This window comes from Maniola jurtina, chromosome 15, assembly GCF_905333055.1.
Source record: "Maniola jurtina chromosome 15, ilManJurt1.1, whole genome shotgun sequence".
Classification (NCBI taxonomy): domain Eukaryota; kingdom Metazoa; phylum Arthropoda; class Insecta; order Lepidoptera; family Nymphalidae; genus Maniola; species Maniola jurtina.
In genome coordinates this window covers 9,002,141-9,020,070 of record NC_060043.1, presented here as the reverse complement: position 1 = coordinate 9,020,070, position 17,930 = coordinate 9,002,141, and the positions used below count along the sequence as shown (strand labels likewise).

Genomic DNA, 17,930 nt, shown 5'->3' with positions numbered 1-17,930 from the left:
AATAAGCGTTGTAACGTAAAGTTAGTTTACTCTCAGAAGAATAGCTATTTCATCCTTAGGATTGGTCTCCGCGGCGGGCGGAGAGTAGCTGAACCAGCCGAATAAGTAAAATAACATTTAAAATAAAGTTGAAAACTAAAACCCGACACGCTGAAATATTATAGTAAAATTGTTTTTCTGTCGCTTGGTATATTTTTATGTTGTAGTTATATTTATGAACTCAGAATTTTCTCCTCTTTCATTTGACATCACACTCGATACAATAGCAAAAAAAAATTTTGGAGACCCCCACACCTTTGGGGACCTTTGGGCTTTGCCGCAGTCGGGTAAAAAAAAAGGAAACCATAAAGATATTCAAGCTGATACCTGTAAGAGCGCGTTCAGCATAGCATTGTGGCGCTGCTGCCTATGCGCTTTGAGTCTATCCAACGAAAACTTGAGAATCTATACTAATAAATAAAATTGGAGTATCTGTCTGTAATTTCGAAATAACTACCACATATTAAGGTCATATGGTTATTTGAACGATACCATAACTGAAACACACGTTTTTAAAATTTTTGTCTGTCTGTCTGTCTGTTTGAAAAGGCTAATCTTCGGAACGGCTGAACCGATTTTAACGGGATTTTCACATACAAGTAGAGGATTGACCAGGGTGTAACATAGGCTACTTTTTTAACCGACTTTCAAGAAGGGAGTTGTGTTTTTCTACCTATGTACACCGAAATCTCCGATATTTCTGAACCGATTTGCGTCATTTCTTTTTTAATCGATAGAGGAACTTTGCGACATTGTTTCATAAAAAATTTGGATTCCAACTCCTCAATCCTGATGCTGCAGGGGATCTGACCAATCCACGCGGGCGAAGCTGCGGGCATCCGCTACTCTTCAATGAAAAGCAATTTCACATCCTCACCAGTCACCGTATACTAATTGCTTAGATGCGGGGTATAAAAACATCGCACCTGCCGATGGCAATTTTAGCGAGAAGCGCTTGAAAATCAAAACCTGGTGTAATTATATAGCACCTCACCTTGTTACCTGATGGTTACTTCCAGCGAGAAAAATATTTACACAAACAAATATTAGTATTTTGGCGGTCGTTCACACTTAGTAATCACGATCGCCACGGGCAGATGACGCCGATAGTGCAAAGATTGCTGCCGAAAAATTCGCTCAAACCCTTATTTCATACGCGAGACATATAATTTTCTCAAAGCGAAGCGAATGTTAGGAGCAAAAAACTAACGTGCGATTATTACACCACAGGCGTTTTACGAAACGAATTTTTAATCGGCGCGCTCGCGTCAGGTGAAAATGAAATTACGATAATTTGGTTGAAAATTTATTTCGTATGCCTTCTACAAAAATACATTGTACGTATTTGTCCAGTATTCATTGGTTTTCAATCATTGAGTATCCTCTAAAATCTTATACATATTATTACAGTTAATTAAATTACTATTATCATCATAATTTGTATGCGGCTGTTGGAGGAAATAATATGTTGAATTTCCATGTTTAAATACTTCGTAAAGAATATATTAATAAATTAATGTAGAATTATGATATGAAAAAAGTTATGATATAAAATATTTTTTCTTCCTTACTTTTAAAACAGTCTACTAAAAACATCCTTATAGAAATAATAATTGTTGACCGAGACCACCAATTCAAGTGACATGCACATCGTGTGACATTGATTTAAAGAAATGTGCGTCTGTGTGTATTTAAATAAGTTATATTATTTTGCATAAAAATAAAATAGACAGCCGTTTAGGAGATTCGAAGACATTTTTAAAAACGTAAAACTTACAACATACAAAATAATACATATTATTATATAAGGGATGTACATAAAGATTAGCTGATTAATGGAATAATATATTGTACGATACATAACTTGAATTACAAAAATAAAATAATTCGATTTACTTATTATAATAACAATTTTGTGCAAGTATAGGTGTTAGTAAAATAAAATACTATGTATTTATAACTTTCCTCCTTTTCTCGGTATATAAAATCTAAATACATAGATTAATTGGTTGCGTCCATATTATGATGCACTGGAAAATCAATGGTATTTTTAACTAAAATAATATTCTCTAATACAAGATAAATGAACATAACTGATTAAAATGAATACTGTTATGTAACTGATTTCACTATTAACTTAAAAAAATAATTCTATTATTTTATCATGGAATGATTGCATAACATTTGCTAAGGCCCTTTGGACCGATTTATTTATATAGGGTTCCGTACCATTTCTTGAGCCCTATAATAGTAAAAAATATATTTGAGCGAATTCAAATTGGCTTTCGATACGTTACCCTTTAGAAACGAGTTAAACTCGTCATTTTATATAATAAATATAATTTAAAAAATACTACATTTAATTTTGGTTTTGGTTAAAGTCTGAATTCATTAGGTTTCCACAGCACTGGTTCAAACTTCAAACTACAAGATTAGGTTAGATTTTGAAATGTTAATTATAAATTCTAACACGAACTTCCATTTTCGTTAAAAATATAAAATTTTATTCAGGTATGTTAACCCTTTAATAAATAAGTACCTAGTTAATAAAAATTGGTACCTATGATTTCTAAAACTAGAAGTTTTATACTGTTGTACAAAAACATTGTTCTTCAGCTATTTATACTATTATATGTTAAATAATATCACGCAAGAAGCATTTCCATAGCCGCAAGTTTCATAATATGCGTTTATTAATTATTATTATTGCTAACTGCAATTCTTAATATATCTCATAATTGTCTAAAAAAGTACAAACGCAAATAGATTAATTAAAAATATTAATTCCTCACTAATAAAGTACGTCTTCGTCAAATAACATTGCCGTTCTGAACTATAGAGTACGATATATGTTGCTCTGAACCACACGGCGAGTTCAATCGACCAATAAGGCCTCATTCGCACGAGAGCTTTTTTAACGTCCGTTATAAAAGCGTTTAAATAGAACAAATGCATTCCCAAGTATCTGTTCACATGTCAACGCTTTTTTAACGCACACTTTATATTGTCAGCGCAACGCCGGGTTTTAACGCAACGCTTTTTAACGCTCGTGCGAACGAGGGCTAAACGAGTTCAAACTTGCATTCAAACAATTAGTATTCGTAGAGGTCCTGTGTGTCAACATCACAGTCACAGCGCAATTACTCAATGCATTTTACTACAATTTTTAATAAATTATACTTATGGTCCATTCATACAATATATTCTTGGATTTACTCATATTATCAGCATTAAACCACTCAGGAGTAAGTTATTTTATGGTTTATTTTAATATGCTAATAAAACCGATTAACTAATACTCGTACGTATTTTACTAATAATTTTTACACTCTGTTAACACTTGAAAAAATATGCTTATAAATCTAAGCATTTTTAAAATAGCTGTGTAGTTTTTCATTTCAATTACATATAATTAATTAATTAATCCAAGTGATTACAATTACATTTGTATTGTATTGCCTTGATAACCGTCTAAATCTATGCGTTTTTTTTTATAAAAGTTCTTTGGCCGTTTTACGTTTTTTGATGCACCAAAGTAGCTTGGAGTTGTTTTATTTTTGGACACATTAAAACTAGAACATAAAGCACCATAATAATAATTTACTTTGTATTTACAATTTAAAACTGTCCTTTTGTACAGAAGTATTTTTTTAATGATAACGGGAATTGAATTCAGTACAGACTACAGACACAAAAGAAAATAGATGTTGCGAGGTGAGGTATTTTTATTAAAAACTAGCCAGGAAACTTGCTAGTTAATTTGCTTTGTTTCATTAAAAATTAGATTAAAGTTAATGAAAATATGATCGCAAACTAATACAGATTTTCTATTTCAAGTTTGTGTGGGTGCACACACACACATTTTTATAGTGTGCGTGGCCCTCAGTTTTGATAGCGATGTGGTTTACGTTACGCACACAAATGCGTTAACGGATATTGGTACACTTGGTACTACAACCAAGGCTAAGCGGTATGTGACAAAGAACATGTATAACAAAGGAGGAATGGCTTTAAAGATTTTGACCTGCCTAGTAGGCCGCCATTTTTCTTTTTATCCAAAATGGCGGCCACACATGAAACCTATATTAGACTGACATCAATATAAACAAGTATTCTATAAGACGAAATCTTCCAAAGTGTCAAGTTACCAAGATATAAGCTATCAAAGTTGTACTAGTGGCGTCATCAGTACAACAGTCTAGCTACCAGTACAACTTTGATAGCTTTTAGCTTGGTAACTTGACACTGGAAGATTTCGTCTTATACAATACTTGTTTGTATTGATGTCATTGATTAATGCTATTGATTAAAGCAGGCTCCATGCTAAAATATTCAAACCCTTTATATCACATTCGAGTACGCACGATGCACAGTGTAGTACAGTCCAGCCCTTAGCGCTAGAGCGCGGTGTCGGCGCCGCACGTGGCTCGGCCCTACGACTCCGGGAACATGAGGCTTTCCACCGGCGCTGAGATTGTCATGTCATCGATTTCTGGACGTGACCAGTCCTAAACAAAATCAAATATATTTTCGTATCACCTTGAATCGTTACCAATGCAATTAATTACGTTATACTAATATTTTATCTCACTAATATTATTAAAGAAAGTGTTAGTTAGTAATGGTAGGGGCAATCTCTGGGACTAACTAATGAACCAGCTCTAAGAATTCTTTGACTAAAAGATAGCTTTAAAAGTGAGTATGTAATTTTATAAATAGATATTACTTAGTTTGTATGTAGAGGAAATATTTGGAACGAATGATCCGGTTATGAAAATTCTTGTGATTATTGACGTCACTGGCATCATCCACGTGGATTTAAGTTTGTTAAAAATCTCGTGGAAACTCCGTACAAAAGGTTATAGGCTACTATATCCGAGTCCGGGATACAGCACTACCTCTGTACCAAATTTTAGCAAAATTGTTTAAGCGGATGTGTGAAAAGCTAGGCTAGCAGACGGACAGACAAACTTTCATATTAATAATATTATTATAAAGTATTGATATAGATTATTCACCTGTTCTTCTGTGCTAGCAAAGAATAAGTAGAAGAGATTGGCGCCGAGGTCGATAGCGGCTGCCAAGTAGAACACCTCGCGCCATTGCCCTAAAGTTTGCTATAAGGAAAAAAATTGATTTCAACAATTTAAATTAAATTTAAACCTAGAACAAATCTGTTTTATTGATTTGTCCGCTTCAATATCACAGACAGACATAAAATGGATTTACTTATATAGGTGTTTTTATTTATTTATTATTTATTATTATTAAACAAGAAATTTATTGCGTGATAGGCTTGCGCTTGACGACCATTATGTTTAAAAAGCAATGATGAAGTCTAGGTTATATTTATTTTAATTGTAAACCTATATTAATGATTACTATGTAAATTGTAAATACATAAATAAAATAAATGCATTCATTCATTCATTCATTTATCGATGCATATTTTTGCGACAGGTTAGACTAACCTGCTTATCACTGATGATAAGGCCTATGACGTAGGGCGCCATAAAGCCGCAGATATTGCTAGCAGCATTCGTGATGCCGTACATAGTGCCCGCGAACTGTGGCGACAGATCGATGTGGTTCATTTGGTTACCTGATAGAACAAAATATGATCAGATTATTAACTCAATCGTCCCATTTGTTGGCATGTGTGGCCAAAGACCTTACTATTTTAATGTTTTCTTTTCTTGGTAGCTGTAGTGTTTGTGCTATGTATGTTAGTCAGATGCGGTGTGAATTGGAAGGCGTAGTAGTGAGCCAGAAAAACACCAATACTTATAACTAGATAACTAAAACTCAAGAGATCGCTACAATAGCGATAAACGCACCTTCTCAATCAAAATTTTCGAATAATATTTTGTCGCAGGCGCCAGACGAGCAAATGACACATCTCTATTTATCGTTGGCATACCATAAATTCAGTATTTTATTAACAAGTATCCCATTTTCCAAAACGTCGATACGGCCATACTGACATGAAAAATTAAACTTATTATATAAATCGATTGTCAAGTTCGTAGAGCATAATAATAATCTTTATACCCGCAGGAAAAATGGTATGCACATGAGGACTTATGTCCAACAATGGATAAGTAAAGAAAAATGAATATTAGAAAAGCTAAAGAAATAAGCAGATGCTCACCCGCGTAAGCAGCACCGCCAAAGGCCGAAGTAACTGAGAGCAGAACCATTACTGCTATACGGTCGCAGCCCGCCCACGCGATACCCAGTAGCCCAAACGCGGGCATGAACGCCGCTGAAATAAAACATACACAAATATTATAAAGGCGAAACTTTGTATGTGTTTATGTTCGTGTGCGCGTGTACGTGAAAATAACTTTTCGTAGAAAACCTTCAATGGATTAAAAATAACTGTCAAACGAGCTTGAGTTTATCATTCTGTGTTAGATACTAAGTAAACGATTCAGCGGTCGGATGAGATCGCAGTCAAGGTCGGAATTAAAAAAAATGTTAACTCTCTGTACAAGCTTGGCTTAAGTAATTAAATCAAGCGAGATATATCAAACAACTTACCGACAGTATTCCACAGTTTCATGCTGTTCAGCCGCGAAATCCAGCCCTTCGCGAGCAACCAGTCCGCGAATATACTGATCAAGATGCCCGCCACCCACGCCGTGAGGTACGGCAGCGCGGACAGGCGCGCATTCTACACAAAGGTATTATACTAAATATTATATACATAATACATATTATACTCTATCTGCGGAAAGAAGCTAGTATAGCGGTCTCTCTGTTATAGTGCGCGACAGTTTGAGACGGCTGCCGGGGTGGGGACGCCCCGCACACTTGCACAGCCCCCGCCCTAACCGGCAGGTGACGTACATGTGCGGGGTGTCCCCCCCGCCTCATTTCCCGATTGCCATCTCAAACTGTCGCGTACTACACTTAATCACATGCAAATCACAAATCATTTTGATTCACCAACCAATCACAAACGAAACTATATTTTCTGTACTATGTATTCTATTCGAGAAAAACTTTAAAAACATTCGAAATTCAATTCGAAAGCATAGTCTTGTTTGTGATTGGTTGGAGACTCAAAATGGGTAACGCCCACTCAGATTTTCGTCTCTATCATTTGTATGGGATTGTGTAACAGAGAGAGCGCTATACTTACATTTTTCCGCGGATAGAGTACAGCAAGCCGGGCTCGCTTGGTCACGTGACCCGGGATAAACAAGGTGTTAGATAATGTCCGTAACAGCCCGGCAAGCTGAGATTAGGATCGACGTGTAGATACCAAAAATACTTAGCCTCGTAGCGTATACCCGTGGGAGGTATGAGGACTTAAAGAATTTGTTTAAAATTTCAATTTGACAACCCTATGAACAGCTGATTTCGTAAATGAACTCGTAAAAAACTTTTGCTAACTCCAAAGGGCCGTTAGAATGTATGCCAAGTAGCAGAGACAATGCTGGACGGTACTATTAAGTATTAAGTGCTAATAATACTCACGGATACAATGTCAAAGTGCAGAATATTGTTCATATAGGTGGGCAGCTCCGTCAGCTGCGTGTAGAACAGCCACGACTGGCCGCACTGCGCGATGAGGATCGCCCACAGTGGCAGGCAGGACAGGAATTTGCACCACGGAATTGACATCGATTGCTCTTCCTCCTAGAAACACGATATAGTGCTATAAAAACTTCTAAAATATCTCTTTGTTAAAACTCTTATTTTGTTTATGACACTACACTACTAAAAAAAAAATACCGCCATCTACACTCTCTACATCTTATTGCTTGATATTAAGATTTAAAACACGAGAACAACAGTCTCGTGCTATCTCGCTCATAATTCGCGCGTGCAAAACATGGCGTGTAGACCACAACAAATAGCAGACGGACGTGCGCTATAATTGGCTTAAAATGTATGAAACATGGCACACCGCTTGCGTAAAGCGTGGACGTATACGTAACCCGGTGTGTTAGGGGTTTACGCGCGTCACTACGCACGTATCACGTGTACGCAATTGGTGTGAATCGGGCTTTAATGTTATATCTTGTACATTGGTACAGAACCCTTCGTGAGTGAGTCTGACTCGGTCAAATGCGAGTCCGACTCGCGTAAGAAGGGATTTTAGGTATTTGGTTTCTCTGCAAGGGATTTGCGGGTATTTATGTAACTACCTACTTGAATATCATGGTTATTTACTAGTTCTACTAATATTATAAATGTTGTATGTATGTGTGTAATGTGTATGTTTGTTACTCGTTCACGCAAAAACTACAGACGGATTTGGCTAAAATTTGGAATAGAGATAGATTATACCCTGGATTAACACAAATGCTACTTTTTATCCAGTAAACTCAATGAGTCCCCGCGGGATTTGTAAAAACCTATATCCACGGGGACGAAGTCGCCGGCATCAACTAGTATGTTAATATTTATGCAAAGTTATGCATGTTCACATAAACTAAACATATTATAAGAGTGTATAAGACAACAGCGCACAAGTGTTCTCTAAAAATACGTAGTTCCAGTGACCTCAAACACTACGCGAATGGCGTGACTTGTGAGTCATTGCGACCCACTTTGATGATAATGCTTCATGCGATATGATAGAATCACATAACAATGATTATTGATTGCTCTCAGTGTTTTTTAACTTTATCTATGTATATGGAAAATTTATTTTTTTATCATTTTCCTGGCAGATAACATGCCAGCAACAACATGCATTGTTTCTTTAGTGGTATTCCTCATTGCGGAGTGTCTTGATTTCCGAGACACGAAGGTCACGAAAAGGTTAAATTCGGATCTCGAATCAGAAGGGTTTAGGCCATAGTCTGCCACGCTGGCCTAATGCGGATTGGCAGACTTCACACACCTTTGATATTGAAGCAAGTGATATTTAATTGCTTAAAACGCACATAACTGAACAGTAGTGGTGCGTGCCCGGGATCGAACCCCCGACCTCCGATTAAGAGGCGGACGTCCTAACCACTAGGCTATCACAGCTTACAGCAGCAGCGATAGGATTGGCCAAATTACCTGTGGTCCAATAGATTGTGTAATGAACTCAATTTCTTTGGGGCATATCCTTGGATGTCTGTGAGGGGTGTCATAGATCAGGAACAGCCACGCAATGAACCAGATGACGCCGAGTCCTCCGAACAGATAAAAGCAGAGCGGCCAGCCGCCTCCAAACTCTAGTGTGCAAAGCCAACCTGATATTGGCAATGATATGACAGTACCTATGTTAGAACCTGTGAAAAAATATTCATATTTATTCATCTCTGAGTGATCTCTTTACGTGTCATAGTGTCATATATTTTTTTTTATTTTATCATTATAACATGTCTAAAACATTTTTCAAATTGGAACACAAATAGGCCTTAGGGCCTATTTTTCAATCATCAAATAGCTTTTACCTGAAAAACAAATTTGGTGTTTTGACAGATTTCCGTCATTCAGAAGGTAAAAATTCCTCAGATAAAAGTTATATGACGATTGAAAAATCAGCCCTTAGTCTTGAAATGTTTCATTATAATCTCTTCTTAAACAACTAAAGAAGTATTTTTTCAGTGATTTTTTTTGTATGACATCTTAAAGTGCTTTGAACAAAAATACAGGAATATAATATTAAAAAATCACCTGCGTACACATAAGCCGCAAACTTAGATCTCTCCAAAGGTGGGATCCATCGTGCCAGCATAGCATGCATGGCTGGATATGTTACACCTTCACCCAAGCCTTCTAGAACTCGCACAGCAATGAATAACTTAAAGTCTATATACGCCGCGACCGGGCTGAGTAGCGTGAAAACTGCAGTCAGTAACACTCCAACGCCATAAACGAGTTTCCCGCCATATATTTCGGCTATTCGTCCACCTGGGATCTACAACAAGTTAACAAGATTACATCTTCAGTATTTTTTTTCAGGATAGGATTGAATTTTTCCAACAAGTTGATGGCCAGTGCCACTTTGGATTGGCAAGCAACAAACAACAAGCATCGAGAAACACCACAGAGTATTTTATATGTATTGTATTTTATACACAGTGTTTGGCAATAGTTTGGCTTACAGTCAATCAGTTCGAACGACAAGCATTGGCAAGCATATGCAAAAACACATCCACACGCTTGCCATGTTCGTTGTTTGCTGTTTGTTACAAGGGTCTGACGTGCCCATAACAATACCCCATACATCCTAAATAATACATTTTTTACATAGAATCATGCAACAGGCTCACAATTTGTGTATTACTCTATTTACTAGCTATTTGCCCCGCATGCATTGCGAGGCAACTTGCATGCACCTATTGTATGTTAATGGAACTATGTCAGAAACCTTTTCGCAAGTACCAACAACAATTGTAAAAAGCTTCAACTCAATTGGTTTAAGATGATCCACAAATGCATAGTAATGAACAGACAAACAAACAAGCAATAATTTTATATACTTATACATTGTACACAGTTTAGCTACAGTAATCATGCATGATAGTTATTAAAACAGAACTAAAAGATACTTGCCTGAGTCAAAACATATCCATAGAAAAATGAACCTAATATAATACTTTGTTGCTCTGTCGTCCAGTTGAAATCTCCTTGTCTCTGAAATTTGAATATATTGCATCAAACAAAATATGTAATGATAAAAGGTCATATAAGAATTCAAGATAAACAAAACCAGTCATTCACATATAAAAACAATTTTGTCACTATAATATTAAACTTTAATATAATCACTTCACAATGGAAGTTGGAACTATTAGGACAAATGCATACAAGCAACTTTTGGCTCTGCAGCATTTTCCTACATTGAGCATGTCTATGGAACCCTTATAGGATCACTTCATTATCTGTCTGTCTGTCTGCACATCTGTCGTGTTTGTCAAGAAAACCTATAGGGTTTCACACACAAGTATTGGAAAAAATCCGAAAACTGTGAATTTGTAGATACTTACATCACAAAAAAATGTGTTCATGAATAAAATTAGTTTTTTCAATTTTTAAAGATAACTATACCAAGTGGGGTAGGAAAGGGCTTTATTTTTAAGTTCTGAAACAGATTTTTATTTACTAATTTTTGATTTATTGTGCCAAATGTCAAAAAAAACACTTAAGTACGGAACCCTTGGTGAGCGAGTCTGACTCGCACTTGGCCGGTTTATTTTATTTTATTATAAACTTACAAAGGCTAGAAATATATCAAAAATGCTAGTAACATATTCAGTAATGCTAATAATAAATCAATTTGTACTTACAGGTGGTACAGTACTGTTACTAGGGGCACTAGACGGGCATACATCTAATGTGGAATCATTTGAAGGTAATGGGGCTGTGGAATTTATCATTGCTACGATTGCCACTGAGAGATTGACCCGCATTGCATAGACATTGGCAAAACCAAAGAAGCCCATGATACCGAGGACTGTCCGACATTTGATCCATCCTGTTGTTTCTTCAACTAAAGATAAAGGAACTACTTAATAATATTATCCTGTTCAAATGGTAACGGTGCAGTTTTACGCCTCCTGCTCACTTTTTGTCTAAACTAAGAATATAATAGGAGAGCCAATAACAACCTTTAGCTGTCTACTTGAAAATTACAATTTAACTGTAATATATTATGATCTATATTGAATGTTAAACTGCAAAACATTATATTTTGTAGATAAGCTCATTATCTCTCTCTATTATACAAGAATCGGTATGGTAGGTACTGCTGACTAATGTATAGGTAAGTACTTGTTGATCTATTTACATTTTAATTATTAACATCTAATAACAGTAATGAATACCTATTATACAAATATTATCAATATTACCTCTCTCGTTAACTACTAGGTTTCTGTGACTACTCGTGACATCATTTTCGATATCATCATTTATCATAGAACTTTCTTCTACAGGCAATGCCATGATTCAGGAATCAGACCCAAATCATAACCCCTTACGCCGTTATAAATTAGTGGCACACTTTCTATTACACTAGCAATTAAAAACTAAGAACTCATCAGTTCTAATATAACGAATTCACACGAAACTGTATAAAACTAAGTGACTCATACAATAATTATTTTTTATTATGAATTTGTACGTAAACAAAGAAATTCTAACTTCTCAAGTTGTTGAATTGACATTGACAGATGATTATGTATAATAATTGACATTGACACTTGATAGCAAAATGAGCAATGCATACGATAAAGTAGGCCACACACGTGACGATATCGGAAATCGGACCGGTCGAGACACGGTCAAAGATCGGATATTGATTAGCGATTGTTAGCACTGTTAGTGATTACTGATTACTGACTGAATCCTTTTGCTGACCTGAGTGCTAACTGTTAGCTCTGTTTTGACCACGTTTGGCCACAATATCGAGTTCCCCAGCCACAGCTTCACGCATATTGGTCATTGGTCCAGCAGAAATATCATATTAGGATCCGGCTCGTGTAGTTTTGTCAGACCTGCTTTCGCTTTTGAGTTCTGGAATCTTGTTCTTGAGTCAAAACCATCGATGTATAAAACCATTATAAAACTCAAAATCTAATCTTTGATATCATAATTGTAAGGTTATTTTTAAAAATTGATTTGAGTTGTCAAAAATAATATAAAATTATTAATTTATCTAATGCAGGTAGTTTGATAAAATCGATATTTGGCTCATTCGATGTCATACAATCTGTTACTAGGAGGCCGACAAGATTGAACTTGCATAAATACGGGTGTTTCGAAGGTTTTAATTCAGTCTCCTTCCGAGATTCGGAGCGATATCGCATATTTTCGGTATTTGGATTGTGAACTGAATAATTAGATGTTGTGATAGCAATCACGCTCTAATTAAATTATTTATTTTGGCATTAGTTTGTTTAGATTAAAACTCTCGGATAACCTCTACACATTGAACCTGATGTTTTTTGTGTTGGTTTGAGAGGACAATCCAATAATTCGATAAAAATATTTAAATAATACCTGCTTTTCTGAGTGACGCCAATAATTCAGAAGCGGGACGTGTCTCACGTTGTCTTAATTTTGCTTTGGTATCTTTTTGTAAACAACCCACATTTGATTAAAATTTTTATTGAGTTTGATTTGGTGATTAAAATTTTTAGTTTTTTTTTAAGAATTTAGTCTTTTGTGAAGTGGAAAGTAATTTGCAATAAGTGGTTCAGATTTTGTATACATCGAATGAGAAGTTAGTCGTTTGGATTTATTGTTGGCTTGATATTAAAACTGAGAGTTCGGCAGTTCAAGGGTAGGTTTTAATGATTTGACGAAGGGCAGGATAGCCCATGATTTGGATTTGACTTAGGGCAAGGAAGCCCGCGACTGACATGACAAGATTGATTAGAAACACGAGGACGTGTTAAATTCAGGACGGCCGAACTGTAAGGTTATTTTTAAAAATTGATTTGAGTTGTCAAAAATAATATAAAATTATTAATTTATCTAATGCAGGTAGTTTGATAAAATCGATATTTGGCTCATTCGATGTCATACAATCTGTTACTAGGAGGCCGACAAGATTGAACTTGCATAAATACGGGTGTTTCGAAGGTTTTAATTCAGTCTCCTTCCGAGATTCGGAGCGATATCGCATATTTTCGGTATTTGGATTGTGAACTGAATAATTAGATGTTGTGATAGCAATCACGCTCTAATTAAATTATTTATTTTGGCATTAGTTTGTTTAGATTAAAACTCTCGGATAACCTCTACACATTGAACCTGATGTTTTTTGTGTTGGTTTGAGAGGACAATCCAATAATTCGATAAAAATATTTAAATAATACCTGCTTTTCTGAGTGACGCCAATATAATATTAATAGGCCCTATTCTATTTACCAGTAGAATCTTATTAGTTAGGTAGTAGAGGTCAGTGATTTAATTAATTCACTGCAAACTATTCTATCTTGCTGAATAATCTTTGATGCTCCAAGATCATCTTGCTCATCTACTTATAAATACTCATCATAATTGAATCTTAGTAATGATGTTGAATTGAATATTTCCACATGCCTACCTGCTAGCTTTCTTTCATATAAGATTTGTCTTCATCCTTTCAAGTTGGTTACACCAAGTGGCCTAAGGCTTCTGGCTAGTTAGCTAAATAAGTAGACATATAACAATAGGAAAAAAAAATACTTTTAATGTTTAAGTACATACTTGGTAATTTATTAAAAAAATACTAATTATATGATTAAAAATAGAATATTAATATTTTGTATTATAATATAATAATATACCTACTCATAAATAATATTTAAGCAACTTACTAGTTCATTCATCCATATTATTAACATTAAGTATAAACCTTTTCTTGATAAAATAAATTATAACAAAAGAACATAAATTAAAATTTATAACTGTTACAAATTTTTGATAATTGTCGGCAAAAGTAATCCCATTATAATTGTTGATAACAGGTTGACACTATGATTATCCAGAATGTTGCTTCCACTTATATGCTTTACACTTAAGCTGGAATGTGAGACTATCTTTCCATCTTTATCAACACCTGAAATATGGAAAAAAGAATTCAATATACCTAATCTAAATAAAAATATAAATGGAGTATCTAATTGATTGAAAATCAAGGTATGACTCAAGCCACTAGTCTAGAAAGTTGAGACTGGTATGTTTTTTGTACAACAGACCTCAACTAAGAAGGGATTTTGAATAAAATAACATCTGAGTAAATCTGAACCAGCTCACCTAGTTAATTAATAAGGCTTAAAGAGATAGCCCATTGTAGTTTATGAACAGATTTGAATAATTAAATAATATGAAGCCTATATTATGAAAGAAATAAGATGCATATTTCTGTAAGTGATCTGGAAAAGTGTTGTGACTGTATTATGTCCAATCTCTTAGGGCATATACAATATACATGTACATTCTTATTAGTTACAAAATAAGAACTAGATTAGGTTGTCTGACATGAAATGGTAATTAAATAAAGGAAAACATCGTAAGGGAACCTGCACACCTGAGAGTTCTCCATAATGTTTTCAAACATGTGTGAAGCCTACCAATCCACACTAGGCCAGTGTGGTCTATGGTCAAACCCCTTCTCATTTTGAGTGGAGACCCGTACTCTGTAGTGTGCCGGCAAAAGGTAGATCAAGACGATTATGATATAAGGTGGATCTTATTGTGTCAGCAATGTAATGACCTTAAGACAAAACCCACTTGTTTTTTCTCACCTGAATATTGCAAAGTTGCACCTAATAATGAATCAATAAGACTTCCAATAAGGCCTGCTAATGCTCCATATAAAACAATAGGCCACTGTGGAGGTGCATACATAAGCAACGATCGGTCAGCAAAATATAAAATTGTTAAGTAATGAGCCAGGCCAATGACAAAACCTCCTAAAGTGCTGACTAAGGTGCCAATAGCACTGACCCCTCCGTTTGTTCCTTTAGGCACTTTTTTCCATGTTGTTATTAAGTATGGATCAGATTTACTTAAGACAGTGCCTAGTTCTGAGGCCCATGTGTCACCGTTGCAACATGCAAACACACCTGAAAACAATATCAGAATATGACTAGTAAAAATAAACATTTAAAACAACTTCAAAAATTTACAAATTCATTCTTAATTGTATTCTTTTAGAATTCAGAGTTTTGTCTCACAAATCTAATCGTAAATGAATTTGTTATATTATTATGGTAAAGTCAATGAAGTAGGAAGGACAGATACTTAAACTCATGGGATGGCTATTCGGTAAGAAATTGTGTCCTATGAAGCTGTCACAATTAATATGATACTGGGCATTAAGTTGTAAGCAAAAGTGAATGACAGCCAGCAAAAATTTTGGTTCAGCATGACCTGTTTAGTGTGTAGTACTACTTAGAGGCTGATGCTTAAAAGTATGTATCTTCAGTTCTACTTCTAACCCAAAAAAAAAAACTTACCAAGAACCCCAATACTGAGCCAGGATGCTCTGTAATCATTCACAAAGTTAATTGGCCTCTCAGAAGATCCTACATCTAACAAGTACAGTAGCCCTAGTTGAGTAGCCATGCCTCCATTGCAAAGAACTTGAATCCAATTTCTTTGACCACCTGAAAAAAAAATCTATCATAATAACATAGGTATTGTATATTTATTTCATATTCTTGGTTACCTTAAATGTGTGTAAAATAATAGTTGTTCTTCATAAAACAATAATTTAATAATCAAAATAAATAGCTTTATGACTAAAATAATATAAGGCATACCTTCCTTAAAGTCCTCTTCAATCTTTCTTTTTAAATGTGGTTTAAATCTTGTAGCTTTAGAAGAAGATAGGAAGAAAACTAGCAAGTCTATCAGAAAACAGTAGTTGGCGAGTGTAAGTACAAATGCTACAACTAGTCCAAGCAGTGCCCCACTTATGTTAAGGCTCTTCTTTCGGTATCCGTATATAGCTACTGTGATAGGTAAGAGGCAGGAAGTTAACCACCTTGTAGGTTCTATTACTACTGGCTCTGTAAAATACAAATTTATATGTTTTTATGCAAATATCAGCTATGTACCATGATTAATGGCTGAGTTATCGGTTAATTAATATGAGCCTAAAACATTATTTCAGAAACACAATCAGTATATTACGTTGAAGACTAATAAACAATTAAAAAAATAATAACAAGTAAATAGAAGTATGTAAATAATATTTAGTACATGTAAAAAGGAGAACGGAAATAGAATATCTTACCATCAAATCCTTCGGTATTTAATATCAGTTTGGAATAAACTAGATTAATTATCCACATTGACATTGATAAAGGTATCACAATAGTAATGAGTAGAACCGTTAGAATATGATCGTTTCCCAATCCCTTCTTTTCTGCTGATGACTTGCCATTACTTATTTTCGTATCCTCAGCCATTTTGGGATTTAGATTGTTTTTCTTTTTTAATTTATTTTACATTGGCTGGGGACTAGTTCTCTTGAACGATGGTAGAGTTGGGACTTGGGCCGCGATAACCTGAACGGACTGAACCGGATGTTATTTTGTAATGCACATTGCACATTTACTTTGATTTAGAATATGTAATAAACAAGCACCGCATATTGTTTTGTTACCAATAAACTTTATAATTAAGTACTGCAAAATTTTCCAATAACTTAATTGGCAAAAATCGCAAATTATCAAAATTCAAATTTCACATTCAAAATTTTGTTTTGATTTTTCAAAATTATTGTGTCATGTCAAAGTCAAAAATCGTTGTCAAGTGTCAAAACACGTCAACAAGATGCAGACCACAGAGTACCTACATTGGTTTACTATCGTTTAGAAAGATAAAAAAGACTTCGTTTGTGATGGCGTTTGCTGGCGCGCGTGCTGTGCCCGTTTGGAGTGTTTTTTTTGTTAAGAGTGGCTGGTTTTTGTGTTGGTTGGTGTTGTTTGGTGGTGGAACTGACTTGGAGGCGCTCTAAAGGGGCGCCGCGCGTGTGTCGGCGGGCGCCGGCGCGGATGGAGTCCATACTTGTATAAATTCAATAACTTGAAAATATCACAAACTTGACATTGGCTAATCAGAGTAAAGCCAGATTTAAAGAAAAAAAAAAAAAAGATAAAAAAAAATGATGATAAATTTTTCCCAATATCGGGGAATTGTGACTAGTGATGTAATAAACGGTTTCCCATCGCTTAATAACTAGGACAGCAAAATGTGGTTAGATTTTTTTTTCAAACTATAGATAATATTTACAGTACAAAGTAGGGGACGGCAATCTTCCATATACAGTCAAGGTATCAAATCCACCCCTGTATTTTACTCTTTGGTAAGTTTGGCCGTTTAGTCCATGTTGTGCATGTTGTGATCCATGGCATGTCAGTTTTTTTTTTTCCTTTAAATCTGGCTTTACTCTGATTAGCCAATGTCAAGTTTGTGTTATTTTCAAGTTATTGAAT

At 35.1% G+C, this 17,930-nt stretch overlaps 2 protein-coding genes across 4 annotated transcripts; both read right to left on the bottom strand.

Annotated features, from left to right (window-relative positions):
* Positions 1 to 1,870: 1,870 nt before the first annotated feature.
* Positions 1,871 to 12,166, bottom strand: LOC123872711 (sialin). 3 transcript variants are annotated; one of them, XR_006797525.1, is made up of 13 exons: positions 11,847 to 12,166; positions 11,283 to 11,485; positions 10,549 to 10,629; positions 9,667 to 9,910; positions 9,064 to 9,278; positions 7,525 to 7,686; positions 6,583 to 6,715; positions 6,191 to 6,304; positions 5,511 to 5,641; positions 5,058 to 5,156; positions 4,381 to 4,547; positions 4,030 to 4,045; positions 1,871 to 3,858 (listed from the first exon to the last, which is right to left on the bottom strand). XR_006797525.1 is itself a non-coding variant. In XM_045917166.1 (11 exons), exons 1-11 carry the CDS (start codon positions 11,938 to 11,940, stop codon positions 4,473 to 4,475), a joined length of 1,551 nt encoding a protein of 516 aa, XP_045773122.1. In that variant the 5' UTR covers positions 11,941 to 12,166; the 3' UTR covers positions 1,871 to 4,472. The 3 variants fall into 3 exon arrangements, 1 of the variants encoding a protein (XP_045773122.1); XR_006797524.1 differs by having other exon boundaries at positions 1,871 to 4,045; XM_045917166.1 differs by having other exon boundaries at positions 1,871 to 4,547.
* A 2,062-nt stretch (positions 12,167 to 14,228) lies between these two features.
* On the bottom strand, positions 14,229 to 17,225 carry LOC123872713 (transmembrane protein 19). Its single transcript, XM_045917167.1, has 5 exons — positions 16,727 to 17,225; positions 16,251 to 16,499; positions 15,945 to 16,094; positions 15,231 to 15,551; positions 14,229 to 14,542 (listed from the first exon to the last, which is right to left on the bottom strand). The coding sequence occupies exons 1-5, from the start codon at positions 16,899 to 16,901 to the stop codon at positions 14,394 to 14,396; spliced, it is 1,044 nt and encodes a 347-aa protein (XP_045773123.1). The 5' UTR covers positions 16,902 to 17,225; the 3' UTR covers positions 14,229 to 14,393.
* Positions 17,226 to 17,930: the final 705 nt, after the last annotated feature.

What these genes read in the sequence shown, in the direction of transcription:
- LOC123872711 (XM_045917166.1), bottom strand. Translation starts at nt 11,940, where the DNA reads ATGGCATTGCCTGTAGAAGAAAGTTCTATGATAAATGATGATATCGAA. An exon ending in ATGGATATGTTTTGACTCAG is followed by an intron (nt 9,911 to 10,548) that starts GCAAGTATCTTT and finishes AACTTGTTGTAG; the next exon opens with ATCCCAGGTGGACGAATAGC. An exon ending in TGGCGGTGCTGCTTACGCGG is followed by an intron (nt 5,642 to 6,190) that starts GTGAGCATCTGC and finishes TTGTTCTATCAG; the next exon opens with GTAACCAAATGAACCACATC.
- LOC123872713 (XM_045917167.1), bottom strand. Translation starts at nt 16,901, where the DNA reads ATGGCTGAGGATACGAAAATAAGTAATGGCAAGTCATCAGCAGAAAAG. An exon ending in TGAAGAGGACTTTAAGGAAG is followed by an intron (nt 16,095 to 16,250) that starts GTATGCCTTATA and finishes TTTTTTTTTCAG; the next exon opens with GTGGTCAAAGAAATTGGATT. An exon ending in TGCAACTTTGCAATATTCAG is followed by an intron (nt 14,543 to 15,230) that starts GTGAGAAAAAAC and finishes TCCATATTTCAG; the next exon opens with GTGTTGATAAAGATGGAAAG.